General features: G+C 37.8%; 1 protein-coding gene across 1 annotated transcript in view; it reads left to right on the top strand.

The window, feature by feature from the left end:
- The first annotated feature begins 245 nt into the window (after positions 1-245).
- The window catches only part of SLC9A5 (solute carrier family 9 member A5), a 378,033-nt gene continuing 355,341 nt past the window's right edge, over positions 246-22,937 (top strand). The window contains exon 1 of the mRNA XM_053719439.1: positions 246-423. Within this exon, the coding sequence (XP_053575414.1) occupies positions 246-423 (178 nt within the window). The remainder of the gene's footprint in view (positions 424-22,937) is intronic.

Here is a 22,937-nt window from a genome sequence, read left to right as displayed (position 1 = left end):
TGTGAGTTATGTTTATCACTCACCCTTATTAATTATGTGCCACCTATGTGTATGAACTATTGAAGGTTGTCATTGTTTTAGCACTATCCAATGGGTGTGTGAACACATGGCCAGCCTCAGCGTGTGATGCTAGCTACCTGTCTCTCATCCGAATCTGGTTGGCTGCTGTGAATTCTTTGCATGACGTCACTCCCGGCTCTGCAGCTAGCTCCTTCTACAAGATATCTGTGACACTGTGCATGGAGATGAGGTGGCTTTCGGGGCTGCTAGTGCTACGGGCTCTTGCAGTGCTGGGATCTCCAAAAGAACATGTGGAAGATGCTGCCGTGGGAGGGTTCCAGGTGGTACGATGGGAATGGCACACTGTGCAGGCGCCCTACTTGGTGGCCGTGTGGATCCTGGTGGCCAGTGTGGCAAAGATTCGTAAGTGCTGCACGTCTTTGTCTACCTCTTACTGGGTTTGTAAAGTCCTACCTTGGTTGTCTAACCTCTGTACAGTACATCTGTATATGATATATCTGCCCAGAAAGTCTATATATATCATCTCTATCTATCTATCTATCTATCTATCTATCTATCTATCTATCTATCTATCTATCTATCTGTCTTCTCTATTGAGAGTGAGTTATTTGACCTACATCTGTATGAAACATTATAGTAAGCTATTTGTTTTTATCCATCTTATTTTTCCTACCTTTGTTGTATTTTACTAATTCTCATCTCACACCTTCATCTTTTCATTATCTTATTATGCTTTCATATTTCCCACTTCACTATATCACTTTTTATATTTAGTGGTTAATGTGGGGGGTTTTCTACCACACTTTACTGCCTCATACATCTCTGTCAAATGCTGTACTTAATTAGGATTGATCCCATTTATACTGTATCTCACTGTAATGACACTTTATATTCTGTGTGCTCTTGCTTATTCCGCGCTTGCCTTGCCTTTGCTTGTATAACTGTACTAATATCATCACACATTTTTCTCTATATCTATAATGGATTATGTAATTTTGGGTATGGATAATGCTTGTTATACTGGGCTTTGCTGTGTAATACTGGCACTCTGTACTTACTAGAATGTGAAATATATATGATAATCCCCAGAATTGCAAAATGAGGTATCAGTCCTAATGTGATGATACTATTGGGAATTAGGGTGACATGCTAGGGAGTAGAATGCTAGCCCCATAGATTTATTTTATGGTACTAACTTAACGTGAATGTAATACTGGGGTCATGGGTTAATTAAAGGACTGCAATACTCAATGTAGCCTTGCAATTACTAGAAATTCCCTTATGTAGGGTCACCTTTAATTAATAGTGGTTGCCATAAAAAGTACTAACAATCATTGCAGTTACTTGGGAGCCTACAGAGTGCTTGATCTATTGAACTTAAGTGCTGTTGCTATGCTGCAGCTGAAACTGCACAGCTCAAGCTCTCTGGCACCTCCCATGTAAAACTGATATGGGGGGCACTATAATATAAAGCTGACAGTGTATATATATATATGAATTTGCAAGACTTTATTAAGGATGAATATAAATATTCTTCAGCAGGTCCATAAGGTCAAGTAATCTAGGTTTTTTGCTAGTTAGATGTTTAAAGGGACACTGAACCCAATTTTTTTATTTCGTGATTCACATAGAGCATGTAATTGTAAGCAACTTTCTAATTTACTCCTATTATCAAATTTTCTTCATTCTCTTGGTATCTTTATTTGAAATGCAAGAATGTAAGTTTAGATGCCGGCCCATTTTTGGTGAACAACCTGGGTTGTTCTTACTGATTGGTGGATAAATTCATCCACCAATGAACAAGTGCTTAACAGGCTTCTGAGCCAAACAAATAGCTTAGATGCCTTCTTTTTCTAATAAAGATAGAAAGAGAATGAAGAAAAATTGATAATAGGAGTAAAATTTGGGTTCAGTGTCCCTTTAAAGGGACAGTATACTGTAAAATAGTTTTTCCCTTAATGTGTTTACAATTGCTTTTTTACCAACTGCAGAGTAAAAATGTATGAAAATGAGCTTTTTAAGGTTTATTTCTGTATATTAATGCTCTGATTTTGTGTTTTGAGGCCACAACCTAATACAATGGGTTGAGCTTGTAGGTAATAATCAGATCTCATTACTGTATCACATTGTGTACATATACCTGCTTCTTTATCTTATATCTGTCCATAAAACAATCACCAGTACTTGGAGAGAACAATGGAAAATCAACATTGTATTACCTTATCTCTGCTATATCACAATGGGAGTGTAATCTCTTCTGCTGGCTGTGTTTACAAAGCTTATCTATAGCTTGGACCTGCGGCCACAAACTTTCAGAATAGGGGGGATACCACATGCTAAATCAACTATTTCAAATGCCAATATAAGGGTAAAGGAGCTACTTGTAAGGGCTGACTCTGTTTTTATGTATTTTAGGGAGATAAAGGTGTCAGGGGTGTTTGGTGGCGAGAGATCTGTATGGTTAGTTTGGGATGAGGCTATTTAGATGTTGGGAGAAACTGTAGTGGGGGATATGTAAAACGGGTGTAGTTAGGTAAGGGGGTTATCGCAGTGGGCTTATAAGTGTACGGGCATGGCATGGTGTTAGGGGGACAGATACAGCTATTAGTGTATTATTATTACTACCTGTGCAATGTATGTACCAGTGATATAGCATTTAGTGGTCATAAGCGGTCTGGCAGCTGGCAATTATTTGCTATTATTTAGTGAGCTACATATAGCACTTTGACAGAAAATAATCCCAGCATGTGTTTGATCCAGTTGCTAGAATGAAGCCAATATGAGAAACCGGCTGCTGCTAGATGTTTTTAAGTGTTTCTGCAATTGCTACTTGCATAGTTCCTAGTCCTTGTCTTGCAAGATGCGGATACTTGCTCATCTCAGCTTGATGACAAAGTGGCCCTCCCTACTCTTCACAGTGGGCTAGTGCCCCATATTGTAACCCTGAGGGAAGAATATACAATATTCTAGCAGTAGATTGTTTTCTGTTCACTTGGGAATGTGTTCAGCTCACTTTTAGTTTTGCTATATTTTGTAAGATTATTGTCATAAAATTTGTCTCATTTTGGAAACCATCACATATCTAGCAGCACTGGCTTCTTGGGTCCTTGTTTCTTTCTCTACTGTGTCATTTAGCTCAACTTTGCCATCTGCCCCAGCATCAGAAAGTAACAGCAGGCAAACGAGTAACACTTTTCAAATGGATGAGACTGCTTATGTGATGTGTGTGTAGTTTGTGTGTGCGTATTTGTATGTATGTATGCATGCGTGTGTTCATGTTTGTATGTGTGCTCCTTTGTGTGTAGTGTGTATGTATGTATGCGTGTGTGCATGTTTGTGTGTAGTGTGTGTTTGTGTGTATGTATGCGTGTGAGCATGTTTGTGTGTAGTGTTTGTATGTATGTGTGTGTGCATGTTTGTGTGTAGTGTGTGTTTGTGTGTATGTATGCGTGTGAGCATGTTTGTGTGTAGTGTTTGTATGTATGTGTGTGTGCATGTTTGTGTGTAGTGTGTGTTTGTGTGTATGTATGCGTGTGAGCATGTTTGTGTGCAGTGTTTGTATGTATGTGTGTGTGCATGTTTGTGTGTAGTGTGTGTTTGTGTGTATGTATGCGTGTGAGCATGTTTGTGTGTAGTGTTTGTATGTATGTGTGTGTGCATGTTTGTGTGTAGTGTGTGTTTGTGTGTATGTATGCGTGTGAGCATGTTTGTGTGTAGTGTTTGTATGTATGTGTGTGTGCATGTTTGTGTGTAGTGTGTGTTTGTGTGTATGTATGCGTGTGAGCATGTTTGTGTGCAGTGTTTGTATGTATGTGTGTGTGCATGTTTGTGTGTAGTGTTTGTATGTATGCGTGTGTGCATGTTTGTGTGTAGTGTGTGTTTGTGTGTATGTATGCGTGTGAGCATGTTTGTGTGTAGTGTTTGTATGTATGTGTGTGTGCATGTTTGTGTGTAGTGTGTGTTTGTGTGTATGTATGCGTGTGAGCATGTTTGTGTGTAGTGTTTGTATGTATGTGTGTGTGCATGTTTGTGTGTAGTGTGTGTTTGTGTGTATGTATGCGTGTGAGCATGTTTGTGTGTAGTGTTTGTATGTATGTGTGTGTGCATGTTTGTGTGTAGTGTTTGTATGTATGCGTGTGTGCATGTTTGTGTGTAGTGTGTGTTTGTGTGTATGTATGCGTGTGAGCATGTTTGTGTGTAGTGTTTGTATGTATGTGTGTGGTGTGTGTTTATATGTGTTTGTGTGTAATGTGTGTGTGTATGTGTGTTTGTGCGTGTTTGTGTATATATATGTGTGCGTTTATGTGTATGTAGTGTGTGTGTTTGTATGTGTGCGTATGTAGTGTCGGTGTGCGTAAATGTGTGTCTGTGTGTGGGCATCTAAGGCCAGGCCCTGAGGTAACGTTTGTTGTTTAAATCATTATTCCTACTATCTTAATTAGAGAAGTCAGTTCCTGGTGCTGTCCATAATGTGTTAGAAAGGAACAGAGTGTCAGTGCATTAATCTCACGATCCAGCCCTAAATCCTCCAGTAATACATATTAAAGGGAAATTATCACTTTTTCATTTTAATATTTTACCATTTAACCTTTGAGTACATGTTTAACCCTTTTATAACAGCTAAAAGTAAAAGAAGGGAATGTGTTTAAAAATACAATTTTCTATAGAAATAAAGCATTTTATTTTACACAAGAATAGCCCTTCAGTCAAGTAGCAAGTATTTTTTTTAATAATTCTCTCAAACATTGGAGTAACTGTAACCATAAATAGGCTTTCATTTCTATGTTTAATCAGTATTGTTTAGATAGACCCAGACTTTATAATTGTTTAGCATATAATTAAAATATGAGCATATGCTCAACTCTTTTTACACAAATGTTAGAGTCAAAGAAAAACTAAAGTCAAAATCAAACTTTCAGGATTCAAATAGAACACACAATTGTAAACAACTTTCTAATTCACTTCCATTATCAAAATATGCACAATCATTTTATATGCACACTGTCTGAGGCACCAACTCCTAGTGAGCATGTGAGTTCCCAGTTCACAGCCGAGTGGGGCAGTGCAGAAATAGACGGGCAGAGTTACCAATGCAGAGAGGGCCATCGCTGGAGGTGGGTGGGAGGGGCGGGACCGCTATGCTACGAAAAAAAAAAAACGTGAGCGTCAGTGAGTGGGAAAGAGGGTGGGGAAAGCAGGGAAAGGGGGGTCCTGTAATAAAAAGTGGGGTAGAGGGTGGGAAATCGATCTGGGAGGGGGGGGGGGGGCAGTTACACTGCAGAAAAAAATATAAAAAAAAAATAAAAAATAAAAACTGCAGCAAACTGGGTACTGACAGACAGCTGCCAGTACCTAAGATGGTGGCCAATAGGTAGAGGGAGGAGGCTTAGAGAGCTGTTGGGGGGGGGGGGGTCAGGGAGGTTGGGGGTAAGGGGGGGGAATCCTACATTGCAGAAAATATATATAAAAAAAAATCCTTTTATTTTAGTACTTAAAGGGACACTAAACCCAAATTTTTTCTTTCATGATTCATATACAGCATGTAATTTTAAGCAACTTTCTAATTTACTTCTATTATCAATTTCCTTTGTTCTCTTGCTATCTTTATTTGAAAAGAAGGCATCTCAGCTAAGGAGCCAGCAAATTTTTGGTTTAGGACCATGGGCAGCACTTGTTTAAAGGTGCTGTCCAATCAGCAAGGACAACCCAGGTTGTTCAACAAAAATGGGCCGGCATCTAAACTTACATTCTTGCTTTACAAATAAACATACCAAGAGTATGAAAAAAATTTGATATTAGGAGTAAACTAGAAAGTTGCTTAATATTGCATGCTCTATCTGAATCACGAAAGAAAATGTTTGAATTCAGTGTCCCTTTAAGATGGGGGTGACCGTTGTGGGATGGTCGAGGGAAGAGAGCTGTTTGAGAGGGATTAGGGAGGGATCAGTGGGTGGGATGTGTCAGGTGGGAGGGTAATCTATACATTAAAACTAAAATTAACCCTACAAACTACCAAATTAACCCCTTCACTGCTTGACATAATAAAAGTGTGGTGCGCAGCGGCATTTAGCAAGCTTCTAATTACCAAAAAGCAATGCCAAAGCCATATATGTCTGCTATTTTTTAACAAAGGGGATCCCAGAGAAGCATTTACAACCATTTGTGCCATAATTGCATAAGCTGTTCATAAATAATTTCAGTGAGAAACCTAAAATTGTGAAAAAGTTAAAAAAGTTATTTTTTTTTATTTGATTGCATTTGGCGGTGAAATGATGGCATGAAATATACCAAAATGGCTCTAGATCAATACTTTGGGTTGTCTACTAAAAAAATGTAAAATATATAGTTTTAATAGGTAAATATAACAAAAAGGCTCTATTTCTGTTTAAATGTAGTGATGGCAAAAATGCTAAAAATGCTCTATTCTTTTGGGGAAGTTTTTGTCTGAAATGCCCGGTCCTTAAGGGGTTAAAGATACTTTAAAGGGATATAATACCCATATGCTAAATCACTTGAAAGTGATGCAGCATAATGGTAAAAAGCTGAACCTCAAAATGTCTTCAGCTCACATTAGAAACGTCTCTGTAAACAGTTATCCTTCAGCTACTGTCAGTTGCATGTTGAAAAAAACAACAGCAGCCAATCAGCTTTATCAGTGCTGTTGTCACATTTTGCTTTGCTGGGATCTCATGAGATTTTAGGGAGATCTTGGGAGATTTTACTGTAAACTTCCTTAAATCAAGGCGGTAAATAACATGACTGTGCCTGCACATGCCAGATGTACGTTCCCTTGCAAGTCCCGGGACTAGCATCCTTATTTGCTCCTTAAAGTACCTTTAAAACAGGATGTAGCTACTAAGGAAGTTTAGAGGTTAAATATCTTCCTTTTTTGCACTTTCAAGTGCTTCAACATTTGTGTATCATGTCCCTTTAAGAATGAACCTAAAGCATCACATCTAAATATTTGAATATATATATATATCAACATACAATAATAGGATGAGCACTAATATAAATGTTAGTGTACTTAATGAATTTACCAACTGTTATAAGTGCTCGAGACCAGGGTGCACTACTACCTATACACCCACAAATAGTATGAATACAAATATTAGTCTCCGGACTAACAATCAAAGTTCTAAGCAAATGAATAAAAAAGATGCATTAATGAGCATAAAGAGAAAATTTTATGAAAAGAAACATAAAAAGAAAAACAAAACATCCTAATTGCAATCCATAAATGAACACAGATGCAGCAAACATACACACATGCAATCTGGGCGTCCCCAGTTATAAAGCAGCAAAAAAATAATAAGTGGTGGAGGTCAGACTCTAGAGCAAAAAGTCAAAACCCTGGCTATTTATGAAAACCATAGGCATAATAATGTTAGATGCAAGCAATGAAATAAATAAACAAGATAAGGCAGTTCATGCACTTGTAGCGGTTCATGCAGAGTATGACAATGTGGTTAGTGAGCTGACAGTTGAGAAGATGACAAGTTATGCCAAGCAATCAAGAATATATAGCAATATATCTTCCAAAGCGTCAAATAAGACAGAGTTCATGCATACAATATTGCTAAGTTCATATGGATATTTCCAATTTCCTCAGTTTGTAATTTGAGAAAAAGTGTTAAATGCTCCGGCACTCGAGGACCAAAGTCCGCCTCACCCAATCTGTGTAGGGTCTCAGAATGCTAAGTAAACACTATCCATAGGAAGACATCCAACAGCGGCAAGATGATTGTGGCAATCCCCAGCGTGTATCAGGCTTTCAGCAGTACAAACCAGCATGCGAGCATTGAGCTCTATTGGCGTCTGACGTCACTTCCACAACAGCAGGCAACGCGCGTTTCGGGCTCCGCCCTTCAACTTGGCCTGTCATACTTCGGAAAACCACCTCCTTTTTAAGCGTACTCACTGTGTGTGGTAGTAACGCCCACATAGCGTCACCACTTTAGATATTGGGCAAAGATGGCAAAGACATAATAGACATGCGCAAACACACGCAAACGCAAACAGCTGATATTCCGAACACAGGAATTTTACATGGCTAGTAGTTATACATGAAACAAAGGTATTTCATAAGTGAATTAAGTAAGCAAATAACATCTTAATATAGAATATTCTACACGCATGTAAAGGCTAATTTAGAGGTATCATACAAAAATGTAGTATAAATAAAACGAAAAAAATAAATATATTGAGGCACCATAAAGCAGAATGAAAAAACAAAGTGCTAAATGTCCATATATAGAAGACATCATTGAAAGGACACTTGGCACAATTCATTCTTCATTACAACTATTCATACTCTCAAAAGAAGAGGGATCTCAATGAAACCTCAGTCCCTAGACAAATGTTCCCCATGTGATTTCCCTATTTAAGCCATAGGGAGTCATAGAATCCATTTTTTGGATCCAAAGTGCTTCTTTTTCAAAAAGTAATTTTTGTCTATTCCCACCTCTCCTTAAAGGGCCCACCCCATCAACCACCTGAAATTTAAGTTGACTTTTATTGTGACCTAAAAGTGTAAAGTGATGGGCTACAGGGGCAGAAGGATCAAGTTTACCTATGGCTGATTCTGGCTGACTCTGGTGATTCATCATCAGACCAAGACTCCAGAAGTCCCTCCCCTTTAGGCCAAAATACACACAAACCCAAAGAAAAAAGAGAATACAAAGAGGGGGGAAGAGGAACAGGAAATCGTATGCAAACAAGACACAGCAAAAGATAGCTGAGGATCTTGTAATTAATATTTCTTCTATTGAACTTGATCCCCTGACCACCTCTGTTTTACAGAAGGGGTTATCCTTTATTCCTACAGTAAGTCCAAATTTCTTTAAAATTGAAGCAGATCTACAAAGATTCTTTAGGAATCTTAGATTTAAAGCCTTTTTTGCTAATCATCCTCAGGAAAGTAAACACGAAGCATTTGTGGATACTTTGAATCAATTTCATACACAGGTTCAAAGCCTTAGATCAAAAAGCACAGCACATGCACCGGTAACCAATAATACGGTGGAATCTTTTATTACACTAGTTAAAATAGACTTTGAAAAAATAAGGAATAAGGGAGTAAAATTGGTACCCCAAATTTGACTTTGGCTGAGAGGAAGGCTCTTGAGTGTCTCAAATCCAGAAAAGACCTGATTATTAAACCGGCCGATAAGGGCGGAGCCTTGGTCATCATGGATAAACACAGATATATGACAGAAGTTCAGAACCAGCTAGATGTCATTGACAATTATTCGAAATTGACATTTAACCCCACTGTTAAATTCCAGTCTTACATTCAATCTATAGTTCATATGGCTTTATATCAGTGTATTATTACTTAGAAACAAGCAGACTTTTTAATTCAGAAAGATCCGGTCATACCAGTAATTTATTGTTTACCCAAAATACATAAATGTCTTAATAACCCTCCAGGTAGGCCAATTGCCAGCACTAATTCCATTTTTCAACCAATTTCAATATTTCTTGATAAATTATTACGGCCACTGTTGGATAATGTACCTTCACATTTAGAAGACTCTTCAGACTTCTTGCGACAAATTGAAGACTTGCAGTTCAATAGGGACTCCATTCTTGTAACGCTGGATATTAAATCCCTTTATACATCTATACCACACCGAGAGGGTCTGAAATGTATTGGTGAACAATTGAATAGAATGGCTCTCTACTCACCCAGGGAACGCATGTTCATTATGGATTTACTTGGAACAGTGTTGACAAGGAACTATTTTCTCTTTGGAGATTCATTTTATTTGCAAACTAAGGGTACGGCTATGGGGGCCAATATGGCCCCCACATACGCATCTCTTTATGTACATGAATTTGAGAATAAATTTCTTTACACTAATGAAAGTTTTAAGGAACACTGTAGATTTTGGAAGAGGTATATTGATGATGGTTTTTATGGTTTGGACAGGGGATAATATCTCCCTCATGGCTTTTTTTCATGAATTGAATTAATTTGATCCAAATCTTCAATTTACCATCAATTTTGATTCATATACTCAAAACTTTCTAGACATAACTGTCTCATTGAGAGATGGTTCCTTGTTGACAGATGTGTTCAGGAAAGACACAGATAGGAACAACCTTTTGGTTTTTTCCAGTTTTCACCCTGCTCAAACGATTAGGAGCCTTCCTTTCAGTCAACTTTTACAGGCCAAGCGAATTGTTAATAATGAGACATGTCTGAATGAACAATTTCAAGATTTTTTTGGTTGGTTTGAAAGCAGGGGATACCCAGTTGATTTATTACAAACTCACAAATTAAAAGTAGATTCAATTCCCCGTGCTAGTCTTATTCAGAAAAAATCCATTAAGAGGACATTGAACGATAGAATTCCCTTTGTGGTACCATATGGTTATCATATCCCACCTTTAAAAAGGATATTCAGAAAACATTGGTTTTTGTTATTAGAGGATAAAATTCTAGCAAACACCTTTAAAGATTTTCCTTTACTTTCTTATAAGAGGAATCGCAATTTGAGAGATACTTTGGTCAATGCGGATATAGGAACTGGGCAGACTAGAGTAGCCATGAGTACTACTGTGAATGGCACGTTTCCATGTAACAACTGTGCACAATGTAACTCAATACAATTAGGTAACACTATTACACATCCTAGATCTGGTAAACGTTTGACCATTAGAGGTCATTTTACTTGTGACTCCAATTTTGTGGTCTATGTAATTAAATGTCCATGTGGTCTAGCCTATGTTGGCAAGACCACTAAGCCTATCAGAGACAGGATTAAACAACATAAAACAGCCATAGGTAAACTTGATCCTTCTGCCCCTGTAGCCCATCACTTTACACTTTTAGGTCACAATAAAAGTCAACTTAAATTTCAGGTGGTTGATGGGGTGGGCCCTTTAAGGAGAGGTGGGAATAGACAAAAATTACTTTTTGAAAAAGAAGCACTTTGGATCCAAAAAATGCATTCTATGACTCCCTAGGGCTTAAATAGGGAAATCACATGGGGTACATTTAACTAGGGACTGAGGTTTCACTTTTGAGAGTATGAATAGTTGTAATGAAGAATGAATTGTGCCAAGTGTCCTTTCAATTATGTCTTCTATATATGGACATTTAGCTCTTTGTTTTTTCATTCTGCTTTATGGTGCCTCATATTTATTTTTTTCGTTTTATTTATACTACATTTTTGTATGATACCTCTAAATTAGCCTTTACATGCGTGTAGAATATTCTATATTAAGATGTTATTTGCTTACTTAATTCACTTATGAAATACCTTTGTTTCATGTATAACTACTAGCCATGTAAAATTCCTGTGTTTGGAATTTCAGCTGTTTGTGTTTTTGAGTGTGTTTGCGCATGTCTATTATGTCTTTGCCTGATATCTGAAGTGTTGACGCTATGTGGGCGTTACTACCACACACAGTGAGTACACTTAAAAAGGAGGTGGTTTTCCGAAGTATGACAGGCCAAGTTGAAGGGCAGAGCCCGAAACGCGCGTTGCCTGCTGTTGTGGAAGTGACGTCAGACGCCAATAGAGCTCGATGCTCGCATGCTGGTTTGTACTGCTGACAACCTGATACACGTTGGGGATTGCCACAATTATCTTGCCGCTGTTGGATGTCTTCCTATGGACAGTGTTTACTTAGCATTCTGAGACCCAACACGGATTGGGTGAGATCGCTCATAGAGCGCTACTCCTACACAGTTGCCATTCACCAGCGGACTTTGGTCATCGAGTGCCGAAGCATTTAACACTTTTTCTCAAATTACAAACTGAGAAAATTGTAAATATCCATATGAACTTAGCAATATTGTATGCATGAACTCTGTCTTATTTGATGCTTTGGAAGATATATTGCTATATATTCTTGATTGCTTGGCATAACTTGTCATCTTCTCAACTGTCAGCTCACTAACCATATTGTCATACTCTGCATGAACCGCTACAAGTGCATGAACTGTCTTATCTTGCTTATTCATTTCACTGTTTGCATCTAACATTATTATGCCTATGGTTTTCATATATAGCCAGGGTTTTGACTTTTTGCTCTAGAGTCTGACCTCCACCACTTATTATTTTTTTGCTGCTTTATAACTGGGTACGCCCAGTTTGCATGTGTGTATGTTTGCTGCATCTGTGTTCATTTATGGATTGCAATTAGGATGTTTTGTTTTTCTTTTTAGGTTTCTTTTCATTAAATTTTCTCTTTATGCTCATTAATGCATCTTTTTTATTCATTTGCTTAGAACTTTGATTATTAGTGCGGAGACTAATATTTGTATTTACACATATATATATATATATATATATATATATAGTGTTTTTGTTTTTTTGCTAAAAATAGTACATATATAGAAAGAGATATTATAAATAGTCTATGCAATATACACTATAAATAAATATATATTGATCTGGTAAGCATCCCCTGCACAAATTGAAGAAATGTCAATGCTAAGAAAGGTTTTGATATAAGTTAAAGGGACAGTAAACACCAGAATTTTTGTTGTTTAAAAATGTAGATAATCCCTTTATTACCCATTCCCCAGTTTTGCATAACCAACACAGTTTTAATAATATACTTTTTACCTCTGTGATTACCTTGTATCTAAGCCTCTGCAAACTGCCCCCTTATAATTCAGTTCTTTTGACAGACATGCATTTTTAGCCAATTAGTGCTGGCTCCTAGGAGCTTCACGTGCCTGAGCTCAATGTTATCTATGTGAAACACATGAACTAACGCTCTCTAGTGGTGAAAAACTGTCAAAATGCTTTTAGACTAGAGGCGGCCTTCAAGGTCTAAGAAACTAGCATATGAACCTCCTAGGTTTAGCTTTCAACTAAGAATACCAAGAGAACAAAGCAAAATTGGTAATAAAAGTAAATTGGAAAGTTGTTTAAAATTACATTCCCTATTTAAATCATGAAAGTTTTTTTTTTTTTTTTTTTACTTGATTGTCCCTTTAAGTAAACATAATATGAAAGGACAGTAGCTACAGTGAATTCAGTCTCAGGGAAGTATAAATATATAGATACAGTGAGGGAAAAATATATTTGATCCCCTGCTGATTTTGTACGTTTGCCCACTGACAAAGAAATGATCAGTCTATAATTTTAATGGTAGGTTTATTTGAACAGTGAGAGACAGAATAACAACAACAAAAATCCAGAAAAACGCATTTCAAAAAAGTTATACATTTATTTTTATTTAATGAGTGAAATAAGTACAGTATTTGATCTCCTATCAATCAGCAAGATTTCTGGCTCCCAGGTGTCTTTTCTTCAGGTAACGAGCTGAGATTAGGAGCACTCTCTTAAAGGGAGTGCTCCTAAACTCAGCTTGTTACCTGTATAAAAGACATCTGTCCACAGAAGCAATCAATCAATCAGATTCCAAACTCTCCACCATGGCCAAGACCAAATAGCTATCCAAGGATGTGTAGACCTACACAAGGCTGAAATGGGCTACAAGACCATCGCCAAGCAGCTTGGTGAGAAGGTGACAACAGTTGGTGCGATTATTCGCAAATGGAAGAAACACAAAATAACTGTCAATCTCCCTCGGTCTGGGGCTCCATACAAGATCTCACTTTGTGGAGTTTCAATGATTATAAGAACGGTGGGGAATCAGCCCAGAACTACACAGGAGGATCTTGTCAATGACCTCAAGGCAGCTCGGACCATAGTCACCAAGGAAACAATTGGTAACACACAACACCGTGAAGGAATGAAATCCTGCAGCGCCTGCAAGGTTCCCCTCCTCAAGTTTGCCAATGAACATCTGAATGATTCACAAGAGAACTGGGTAAAAGTGTTGTGGTCAGATGATACCAAAATCGAGCTCTTTGGCATCAATTCAACTCGCCGTGTTTGGAGGAGAAGGAGGAATGCTGCCTATGACCCCAATAACACCATCCCCACCATCAAAAATGGAGGTGGAAACATTATGCTTTGAGGGTGTTTTTCTGCTAAGGGGACAGGACAACTTCACTGCATCAAAGGGACAATGGACAGGGCCACGTATCATCAAATCCTGGGCGAGAACCTCCTTCCCTAAGCTAGAGCATTGAAAATGGGTCTTGGATAAGTATTCCAGCAAGACAATGACCCAAAACACACGGCCAAGGCAACAAAGGAGTGGCTCAAGAAGAAGTACATTAAGGTTCTGGAGTGGCCTTGCCAGTCTCCAGACCATAATCCCATAGAAAATCTGTGGAGGGAGCTGAAGGTTCGAGTTGCCAAACGTCAGCCTAGAAACCTTAATTGGAGAGGATCTGCAAAGAGGAGTGGGACAAAATCCCTCCTGAGATGTGGCCAACTACAAGAAACGTCTGACCTCTGTGATTGCCAACATGGGTTTTGCTATCAAGTACTAAGTCATGTTTTGCAAAGGGGTCAAATACTTATTTCACTCATTAAAATGCAAACCAATTTATAACTTTTTTGAAATGCGTTTTTCTGATTTTTTTGTTGTTATTCTGTCTCTCACTGTTCAAATAAACCTACCATTACAATTATAGACTGATCATTTCTTTGTCAGTGGGTAAACGTACAAAATCAGCAGGGGATCAAATAATTTTTTCCCTCACTGTGCATGTCAATATATCTATATAGATATTGCTTAAAGGAACATGCTAAACAAACACAAAACAGTGACGTTTATTTTTTAACAAATTCCTGTGCTTTTATGGGATTAATACAGCAGTGTGTCAAGTGGGCAACTTTGCTTTTAGTGGTTAGCAGTGCTTTTTTTTGTTTAGTATAGACATTAAAGAAGCAATAAAGGAGGTGTTTCTTATTCCCTTACTCCGTTTTATATATCCAACATGAAAGCTAAAAGTTGTTTCAATCAGTGCTTTATGGGTTTTTTTGTCCTATGTCTTAATTTTCTTTTAATCAGTGCTGCCCAAACTATGATAAAGGGTCACATTAAGGCCCTCCAAAGATTTTTGAAGCACCAGTGAGCAGAAAGCAGTTACCAGTAATTTGTTATTCCACACTTCTAATTAAGTAATTTATGTGGATTTGTATCATATTTTTATAAATTTGACTAGAATATACAGTTAAATTCAATTTATTAAAATTAACCAATTTCCTATGTAATTATAATTGTGTTTTTTTCTAGGCAATCATTTTAGCATAAGTGTGAATATAATGCAATGTGGCCCCTAGCCAATCTCACCATTAACTGTCTTCGATACAAAAAAGTGGGCACAACTGCTTTAGGTAAAGGAATTACCACAATACATACCGTAGTTAACAAAAATAATAGTTCTTTAGATTGTAAGCTCACAAGTCCACCTGTCCTGTTGATAGTCGTATGTAAAGATGTTCCACAGCTTACAGTGACCCTTTAGATTTATGCAGATGTCTTCTGATTATTATATTCCACAACTGTAAAACTTTAATGTTACAGTGCTGCATAATATGTTGGCGCTTTATAAATAATATTAATAGTAATAATGTTTGTTAAACATGTCCTCTTTAATTTCATAATAAAATGAAATGTAATAAAATAAAACATGATACATTGGGGCCGATTTACTATGCTGCGGGTGCAGCTGTTTCCGTGCAAGCCTTTAAGCTCGCCGGAAACAAAAGTTTAGAAGCAGCGGTCATAAGACCACTGCTCCTTAATTAATCTTCCATCTCTCAGGTGGCGGACAGCAATCATCCCGATCTGATACGATCGGGATGATTGACACCCCCTGCTAGTGGCCGATTGGCCGCGAATGTGCAGGGGGCGGCATTGCAAAAGCATTTCACTAGAACTGCTTGTGCAATGTGAAATGCCGACAGCATATGCTGTCGGCATTTAGCGATGTTGGGAGGACATGTTCGCCACAGCAAATCATGTCCTTCCAACATTAGATAAATCTAACAAGCTAGAAAGGATGTTACCTGTCCAGGGCAGAAGGGAATATTCTGCACACCAAAACAACGATAAATTCCCAAAAAAACGTTAGCTAAAATAAAAATAAATGATTAAATGGTGGCACAAAAACAGGGGATGCTGATTCCCAAAAAAAGGGGGGAGGGGGATTTAGTGTATGATATAAGATTATACAATACAACAATTTGAATAATAAATGTCTCAAATGCAAAGTAGCAGCATATAAAGAAAGAATGAGGATGTAGTCTCAAAATAACTGGCAGATAAATGATTTAATATGTTAATGCAAAATAAAAAGATATACAATTTAAAACCAAAACGTCTATATTGACACCGGTGTCGAAATTAAGCTATAAAAAATAATACATGTTGCTAAAAATAATTGATGCTGAAAACAAATATACAGCAGTTTAAAAGAACTAAAATACTTCTATCTGGCTATTATCACCAACGGTATCTAAACCGATACTTAATACTTAATACTCTATGAACCTGAGGTTATACAGGAATGTAGGCAAACCAATACTGACTAAATACTCAAGTAATGGGTTACAAAGTCTCCAAATGAATAATGGAATAGATACAAGTGTATAAGTGATTCCAAATAGATGCTGGGTATATATTGAAGTATTTGTGAAATGGTCCCTCTTACGGTCGCTCTTTGGAAATAGTGCGGAATTAAAGCCACCGATCTACAGAGCTATGAAATTCTCTGCTCGGTGGATCACTGCTTCCTTTCCGCTATCGAGTTCTCAGGTTCTACGCGTTTCGGCTTTATCAAGATTCCGCACTATTTCCATACCAGAGGTTGCAAAGAGCGACCGTAAGAGGGGCTGGAGGCTGGCAAGTGAGCGCTCCCCCTGGAAAATCCATAAGACCGATACTACAGGCTGCATCAGGAAGGAGTGATACCAAATCACCGGAGAACGCAGGAATTCATTAGACGGAAAACCGGATACTATACCGGACCTTCACCACAGTGCACTGTGAGTACTCCTACTAAACTGACACTTAACTAATTACCATCTGGGACACAGATCCTTGTTTTGGCATCTTGCCGAAGATTGTCCATTATAAAGTGTAATAGGATTGCTCGTGTACAACGGACTTTTAACATTTGCTGGTACCCCTGTGATTTAATGTGACGCTGGAAGTAACCATTTCACAAATACTTCAATATATACCCAGCATCTATTTGGAATCCGTATTTGATACACTTGTATCAATTCCATTATTCATTTGGAGACTTTGTAACCCATTACTTGAGTATTTAGTCAGTATTGGTTTGCCTACATTCATGTATAACCTCAGGTTCATAGAGTATTAAGTATCGGTAAACTTTAGATACCATTGGTGATAATAGCCAGATAGCAGTATTTTAGTTCTTTTAAACTGCTGTATATTTGTTTTCAACATCAATTATTTTTAGCAACATGTATTATTTTTTTATAGCTTAATTTCGACACCGGTGTCAATATAGACGTTTTGGTTTTAAATTGTATATCTTTTTATTTTGTATTAACATATTAAATCATTATCTGCCAGTTTTTTGAGACTACATCCTTATTCTTTCTTTATATGCTGCTACTTCGCATTTGAGACATTTATTATTTATTATTCAAATTGTTGTATTTCAAACTGTGGTATTGTATAAACTTATATCATACACTAAATCCCCCTCCCCCCTTTTTTTGGGAATCAGCATCCCCTGTTTTTGCGCCACCATTTAATCATTTATTTTTATATTAGATAAATCTACACCTATGTGTGGATGTATTTTGTATAGTGACACTTTTGTAATTATATTATCTGTAAAAGTTCCCGATAACTATGGATAGCTGTTATCATAATGCATCTTAAATGCAATTATATGACGTTTACTACATTGCCAGCAGTTCTATGCCCTAAATGTTGTTGTTTTATCTTAAAGGGTTAGCACAGTTAAAATAAAAAAATTCCAATTACTTATCAAATTGGTATAGTTTGTATCCTTTGTTGAAGCGTATACCAAGGTAGAAGGGGCGTGATTAGACTTTACTGGGCAATGACTGTTGGGGGCTATCCCCAGTTTGACAGTGTTCTTTCTTGGTCATTGCAATATTCAGAAGTTGAGCCAGCAGCCACATAAGAGAGAGATAGGAACGGCTTCTCTCTGACTTTGAGTCAGCTTTGCCCTTTGGTTAGTATGCACAAGGAGATATGCAACTCTGCAGCCTTCTTGCATGGTCATGTGGACAGACATTTTTGTACAGCAACATTGTGATGACCATCTTGAAAGTAAAAACCGCCACATAGCCCTTTGCAAAAAACCCAGCTACACTATTAACCCCTAAACCACCACATAGCCAACCACAAATAACCCTGATACACTATTAACCCCTAAACCACCACATAGCCAACCACAAATAACCCTGATACACTATTAAACCCTAAATCGCCACATAACCCACCGTAAATACCCTGCTACACTATTAACCCCTAAACCGCCACATAGCCCACTACAAATAACTTCTCTACACTATTAACCCCTAACTGGCACATAGCCCACTGCAAATAACCACGCTACACTATTAACCCATAAACTGCCACATAATCCATAAACTCCCTAAACTATTAACCACTACAATCCCCCATTGTAAAATACTTCCTAACAGCTAACCCTCCAGGACACCTAACATAAAATAAGAAACCTACCATTACAAAAAAATAAAACACATTGCCAAAAATAAAAAAAAAACCCAACCAGTAAGACCTATCCTAAAACTAAATTCCCCTTAAAAAAAGCCCACCTCTAAAAAACCCAAAACTAACACTAAAACATACTGAAAAGGGAATTTGTCGGGCAGTGCTCTAGATGAAGTGATTATCTCTTTTGCAGAACAAAAATCCCTATACTAAAACCAAAGTAATCTCCACCCTTTAAAAAAAAACTTATCCTAAAAAAAGATGCCCTTAAAAAAAGGGCATCAGCAATATAGCTATTTTGCAAGTAAAAATAAAATATACCCTATTGTAAAAAAGATGCCCTAAAAAGGGCATCAGTGATTAATGGGATATTGTACACTAGATTTTTCTTTGCATAAATGTTTTGTAGATGATCCATTTACTATAAAATGTATAGTTATGCTTATTTTTTAATAACATTGTGCTGATTTTCAGACTCCAAACCAAACCCCACAGTCTCAGATGCATACATGCGTTTACAGACTCCTGCTGGATCCTGTTTATATTTCTTTTCATATGCAGGGAAGGGGGGAATGTCTGCTCTTCTTGTTTTCCCAGCCCCTTTCACTGGGCGTCCCAGCCTAACCTCATCAACAGTGCTAAACTGGGAGCTTCTAAGTAACTTTTTAAAATATTTTATTCTGGATTTTTAGATCAGCATCTGTGCATATTCGTCTATAGTAGTGTCTATTACATGTAGTTATATAAAAATTGGTGCCCACTGTCCCTTTAAGCGCTTTTGCTATACCTACACAACCCCACCCCCCCAGAAAAAAAAACCCTAACGCTAAACCTCACCAAACTTGTATTTGGCTCCTAGGTAGGCTGCACCTTCTCCAAGGTGCCGCTCCTCTTCCATCTTAATCCATGGTGGCGCTCCACTGGGACTTTGCTTTTCAATCTTCTTTTCTTCTTATGTTCTGCCTGATGTCCTTTTCATGTGGTCACTGCATCACATTGAAGCTTGAATGCAAGGTTCACCCTTATGCAGGGGTGGACTTGCATTTCTATTGGCTGATTTTTTAATTCTTAGTCCAATCAGCCAATAGAAACTGCTTTCATTCTATTGGCTGAGTGGAATAAGAATCATAACAGAACAACATGGGGTTTATGTCTCTTTATTGCTCAACTTTGTATATTTATTTTAGAACATTGTGCCGTGAAGAAGAGGCGTGTTATTTCTGCAGACACAAATTCACAATTGTGAGAAATACAAAGACAAGAATATGTGATAATATTTTTTGGATAGAAAATTTTTTCAAAATCCCAGAAATCTCTGGAAAAAGCATAACATTGTAAATGGATTAATGGAATTAATTTACCCAAAAAATAAACACTACAGCCTCATGCTACATAATTCAATAGAAAGCTGTGTTTAGATAGATATTAAATAAAAAATGTTTTTTTTTTAATAAAATCCTATTTAAATAAATAAATATCTTATTTAAAAAAAATAAAAAAATCTAAATTTTTAAATAAACCCCCACCCCACATTGATTTTTATCCACCCTATTCTTTGATATCCTTTGTTGAAGGAGAAGCAATGCACTACCAGGAGTTAGTTGAATGCACTGGGTGAGCCAATGACAAGTGGCATATATGTGCAACCACCAATCAACAGCTCGTTCCCAGTAGTGCATTGCTGCTCGTGAGCCTACATAAGTATGCTTTTCAACAAAGGATATCTAGATAACAAAACAAATTAGGTAATAGGCGAAAATTGGAAAGTTGTTTAAAATTGTATGTTCTATTTGAATCGCAAAAGAAAAAAAATGGGTTCCATATCTGACTGATTGGCATGCAGGTCTTTTGTCTCGATTCTCCAAAGCTCTCGTGTCTGACATTATCTAAGGTGTCTCATCAGTATTTCAAGGTTCCTCAAAAAAATTAAAGAACTATATAGAAAGGCTGTTTATCTCACTTAGCAGGGTTCTGGATTTAAAACATATGCTCATACATTACAATATCCAAAATAGTTTTTATGTGATTTCTCTCCATGCTAGTGAGTTTTGACAATGAGCCCTGTATTTTTTACTACATCATTGACAGACTTTAAAACTATAAAATCAGTTTTGGATAACACCACCAGGGGCACACTAGCTTTGACAGGGCTGGACTGGAAAATCAGACCGGTCCTGGAAATTTGTATAGACCGGTCCAGCTCCGCCCACTCAGTCTGTCCTGCAACTTTCACCTTAGCCCTGCCCCTCTGGTGCACCCCCCCCCCCTACAGGTCATCCCCGCCCCTCCGGCTCAGACTAGCCCCCCTCCGGCCCAATCTCCACGGCAATGTAAGGACACCCTCCCTCACCTCCAGTGCTATATGACAACTTGCCAGCCACTGCTTATGTCTTAGCGCCGCACACCACTAGATATTAATGTGGAAAAACGTATTATTTATCTCAATTGTGATTGTGAAGAATAATGACATGCCCGACACTGATTAAAACTGACCTGTAGCAAAACTAGGAAGCCTGTCACCCATTTCTGATACCTGCCAAATTCTCCTACTACTGTATACGCTTCATCAAGGTCCATCATTTGATTGCTGCAGATTTTCATTTATAGTAGTGGCTATTCCATAGCTATCACTTGTCCTGTTTCTAACATGACAACCACAGCATCTACTCTGGTTTTGACTTGAAACCATTTCCCGTGTCTAGTCTACTGACCATGCACACTACGGGCACTTGTCATGATGAATGTGCAGACGTGCGGCATTAATTAACACCGCACATGCGTTTTCGTGGTATCCTCCATTAGTAGATTCGAGCAAGGTGGTTATAGGAAGGGAAGTGACTGAAGTTCTTAAGGCCAAGGAACTAATTACAAATTCACCGGCTCCGGTTCAGCCCTGCTCCAGCTCAGCCTCGCCCCCCACCGGCCCAATCTTTGTAAAGACACCCTCCCTCACCTCCTCACACTGTATAATGTTGCCTTTTCGGCCACTCTGCTCCTTCAACGGCTGCTCACACACACTGTGCTGAGTGCTGTGCACAGTGCTCTTTCTGTGCAGCTGCCGGCCCACCAGGATTTTTCCCAATATCCCGGCGGCCCAATCCTGCCCTGAGCTTTGACGGGTAATAGAAGATTGCTGGTATAAATCACTACCCAGTTATACCCAGAAGTGGTAAGACAAATTAAGACTTCTAATAGCACCCCAAGATTATTTTATAACACCCGTAAGTCTTCCACGTTTCCATCCATATTAGAAATGAACTATAAAGTACTTTCAAGATGGTACTTAACGCCTACTCGTCTTAAATCTATATATCCAAGATCTTCCCCCAAATGTTGGAGAGATTGCGGGGTACTAGGCAATATGTCCCATGTATGGTGGTCATGCCCCTGACTGAATTACTTTTGGAAGTCAATTGAAGCGGTCTTTAAAAAACTTATGGGTGAATCTTTCTCCCTCACACCCTTAATAATGCTGTTCAATGACAAATCTAAACATGGATGTAAACTTAGATTAACACCTCAAACACAAATAGGATGTTAATCCACCTCGGGGCCTGTTACCTATGTAAAGTTAGTGCATTGTTATAACATCGCATCCCCCGCTCTGTAAATACCTCCAACCTCTCATTTTCGCCTTTCCACTTTTTTGTTTGGTCTGGTTCTCTTCTTTTCTTATTCATTTAAAATATTTTTTTCTCTTCCATATATTTCATTTTATCTTCTTCTTTCTTGGTTCACATATTATTAATAGATGTTATATTAATGTTATACATACCATTACCCAAGTTATAATTTAATATTACTTTTACTATGAACCACTTCGACAACTGTAGCTGCTATAGTCCTTGAGACGTGAAGGACCATCACTGAACTCGCACTTTCATTTGCTACAATTCTTATAGCTCCAGTCAAGCTGTAACTAACTTTTTATACTCTGCTACCAACCACTCAAATGTATTTAACATGAGTTAATTTGTAATGTAATGCTTGATGTTTGTTCATCATAAAAAAAAAGGTTTGACCTGCACTCTAGGGTTAAGGATTGTTTTAATAAAACCAGGATTACCTTGCCGCAGCTTCCAGGCTTATTGTACTTTTGTCAAAGGATGTAATTAAAATCCTGATTTTATATACTGAAGTAATCTTTAACACTAGCATGAGATTGCTGGACAAAAACATTTTTATTATTTGCAATTTACTGAGTAATTAGCCTTAGTACTTATACTTGACAACCCACAGCCTCCTTGGGAAATAAATAGTCTAAACCCTGTATACTTTAGCTGCTTCTACAATTCATCCCCTAGGCCACCCAGAACCTGCCCATAATGTGTTAACCTTAAGAT

This window comes from Bombina bombina, chromosome 1 (assembly GCF_027579735.1).
Source record: "Bombina bombina isolate aBomBom1 chromosome 1, aBomBom1.pri, whole genome shotgun sequence".
Lineage (NCBI taxonomy): Eukaryota > Metazoa > Chordata > Amphibia > Anura > Bombinatoridae > Bombina > Bombina bombina.
This window is presented reverse-complemented; position numbering and strand designations above follow the sequence as displayed.